This window comes from Saprolegnia diclina (assembly GCF_000281045.1).
Source record: "Saprolegnia diclina VS20 unplaced genomic scaffold supercont1.85, whole genome shotgun sequence".
NCBI lineage: Eukaryota > Oomycota > Saprolegniomycetes > Saprolegniales > Saprolegniaceae > Saprolegnia > Saprolegnia diclina.
This window is the reverse complement of record NW_008246152.1, coordinates 103620-106270: the sequence shown is the minus strand read 5'-3', so window position 1 is coordinate 106270 and position 2651 is coordinate 103620. Positions and strand designations below refer to the sequence as shown.

The following is a 2651-nucleotide window of genomic DNA, read 5'->3' as shown; positions in this document are numbered from 1 at the left end:
CGTTCAAAGCAGCGCGAGACAACCGGCAGCGAGTTCATGGACGCCGAGCTGCCGAGGGCATGGAGCAAGCCTTCTTTCAAAACCACAAAGAAGCGCCATGGCGACTGCTTGGTTCGAAGCAGAAACAGAAGGGGCATGACGACGCATGCGTGGACGACCGTCGCGCAGAAAAACGTGAGCACGTAGTAGAGGATGCGGCCGAGGTCCTTGTCAAGCGTGAGGACGTGCGTGCCGGCGTACACGGGCCCAGCGATGAGCGAGATGAGTGCGATCGGTGCGGTCTTGACGACGGTCGTCATCATGCTATTGAAGATCGTCTCGAGACCGATGAGGAGCTTGAGGAGCGGTTTGACTTGGGCGAGACCGACCGCGAGGCCAAACACCATGGCAAAGACCACGATGCTCATGACCTCGTTGTTGTGCCACGCGCCAATGACATTGGTCGGCGTCAAGAGCAGCAGGCCGTGCAGAATCTCCTTGGTCGTCGACTCGTAGTAGATGAGCTTGCGAATGTCCGGCGCGAGCACGAGCTGCTTGGTGTTGTCGTAGAGCGGGAAGACCATGGTGCGGATCTGGCGCGACGGCAGCGGACCGCAGTTGAGCGTGCCGTTGGGCGCCATGCGCAAATACTCGGTCTTGTTGTGCGGACACGTGATCGAGTAGCCCGAGTACTTAAACATGTACGTTGCACCGTCGTACTTGTCGGCGAAGAGGTACCCCCACGCCATGGCTTGGGCGACGGCAAGGACCGTTGTCAGCAGCGAGTAGGCGGCGATGCGCCACCCCATGCGCGTGAGCCGCGGGTTGAACACAATGTCGGCGACCGCGCGCGCGAGGCTCACAAAGACCGTTGGCACGAGAAGGCAGCTCACAGCGCGAAAGTAGAGCGCGCCCCAGCGCACAATGAGCTTCTCCGTGTACTCGAATTGCTTGAGCTCCGACTTGACCGACTCCATTGCAAGCACAGAGCCGAGCACAAGCCCAAGAACCGCGCCGAGAAGCGTGCCAGGTGCGCCGACGTAATAGTGTGTCCAGGACCGACGGTCCTCGTCGTCGTCGCCGGCGCCCGACCGCTGGTCTTCACAAATGACCGTCGGGTACATTACCGGCCGGTGCGCGGTCGTCGGCTCGCTCGTCAGCACGGACATGCCAGCGGACGACGACTTTTGGCTGCCCCGGCTCGGTGTCGCGCCATTCGCGGCAGCCACAATGTCGTAGTCGCCTTCCAAGTACGCATCGTCCTTCGAAAGCATGGGAAACATGCTTGCAAAACCAAGAGTGAGACTGGTGTGTCTCGGAGCTATCGAACGACCAGCTGGAGTCGACAAGTGGCCTAGAAGAGCGAGCGCCACAGTGTCCCAGACACCTGTTACACTGGGTAAGCCATGCACGGCGACACAATCCCCGCCACTCTGCACCGCGCCTTTTCCGCCTTCGACTGTCCCATGCTCTGTGGCGTTTCGTTCGAGCGTAGAAAGGACGGCGCTGAAAGTGCACTTTCGATGGTTGAAGTGATCTTTTGAGTTTGCACTTTGGGGTTTGCACCCGTCTCTCATTGCCCAAAGGAAGGCGTCGACAGCGAGAGCATTATGATGGATGCTTTCGGCGTGGTGGCCTGGAAACGCATCCGTGTCCCATGGCGCGTGCATTCTTAGTCCGTCAAGCGAAATATGATCTCGCGACACGCATTCCTCGCCGGTGCTTGTGATTCGTTTTCCATCATCAAGCCTTCAAAACGCAGTATGCGCCAATTACACACTTTGTACTACACTAGTACTCGCTTGCCCGAGGGCATACCGGTGCGGTGCTAGTGTCGTTACGTTATGTCGTCGCTCTTCTGTTGTGGTTTGTGGAGTGAAGCCATAGACGCGTGCAGATGTAGCGCGAATCTGTACCACACAAGAGGCGGCGCGACCACAAACACGGCGTCGGCGCTCGTCTCTGCAAAATTGAGAAATGATAGCAATGGACTAAGATCGTATACCAGACGCTCGTAGCACAAGCGCTCGTGTGGTGTAGGAAAAACGATCTTTCAGTGAACGTCCTGATTACTGCTCTTGTACACGCGCCAACCATCATGGCAGCTACTCGCGCGAAACGCAGAGCCTCTTGCAGGCGGCGTCAGCATCAACGTGGGTGCCGTCATTGCCGGCTGGCGTATGCGTTGCAAGGTCGTGATCCCGGTACGATACACGCCAAGTACATGTACGTACGTACAGCAATATAGATAGTTTCGTTGGCCGCCAGACGATAAGAACGAATATTGGACGATGCCAGGTCAAGGTAAGCTACGTCAGCTCGAGATCGACTCCGTAGCGCTAATGGGGCAAGATTATAGCGTCTTTGGTGTTCGCTCCGCACTGTGGTTCGCTCCAACAGCAGCGAAAAAGAACCGTGCACCGTGAAACAGGTACATACTTGTCTTGCGTTGACATGGCAGAAGCCGTAAGTAAAGTGCGCCAAATACTCGTCGATGATGTCCGCCATTAGAGTTCTCGATTCACCTGACATCTTGAGCACGAAGGACGTACATTTGGCTCAACGGCATGTGTGTCCTGGGGCTACGAACGTCGACACCAGAGTAAACAACGTCCAATTCATTAGATGCACAAAATGGACAATAAATTAACAACAACTAGACGTCCGTTGCC

General features: G+C 56.6%; 2 protein-coding genes across 2 annotated transcripts in view; both read right to left on the bottom strand.

Moving 5' to 3' along the window:
- Window positions 1–3: 3 nt before the first annotated feature.
- On the bottom strand, window positions 4–1262 carry SDRG_15137 (hypothetical protein; the record flags this gene model as incomplete). The annotated part of the gene is made up of 2 exons (XM_008621301.1): window positions 4–48; window positions 84–1262. 2 exons carry the CDS (start codon window positions 1260–1262, stop codon window positions 4–6), a joined length of 1224 nt encoding a protein of 407 aa, XP_008619523.1.
- A 1238-nt stretch (window positions 1263–2500) lies between these two features.
- SDRG_15136 (hypothetical protein) overlaps window positions 2501–2651 on the bottom strand; it is a gene marked incomplete at its 3' end in the record, with an annotated part of 1844 nt that continues 1693 nt past the window's right edge. Inside the window, exon 2 of the mRNA XM_008621300.1 lies at window positions 2501–2561. Within this exon, the coding sequence (XP_008619522.1) occupies window positions 2501–2561 (61 nt within the window). The remainder of the gene's footprint in view (window positions 2562–2651) is intronic.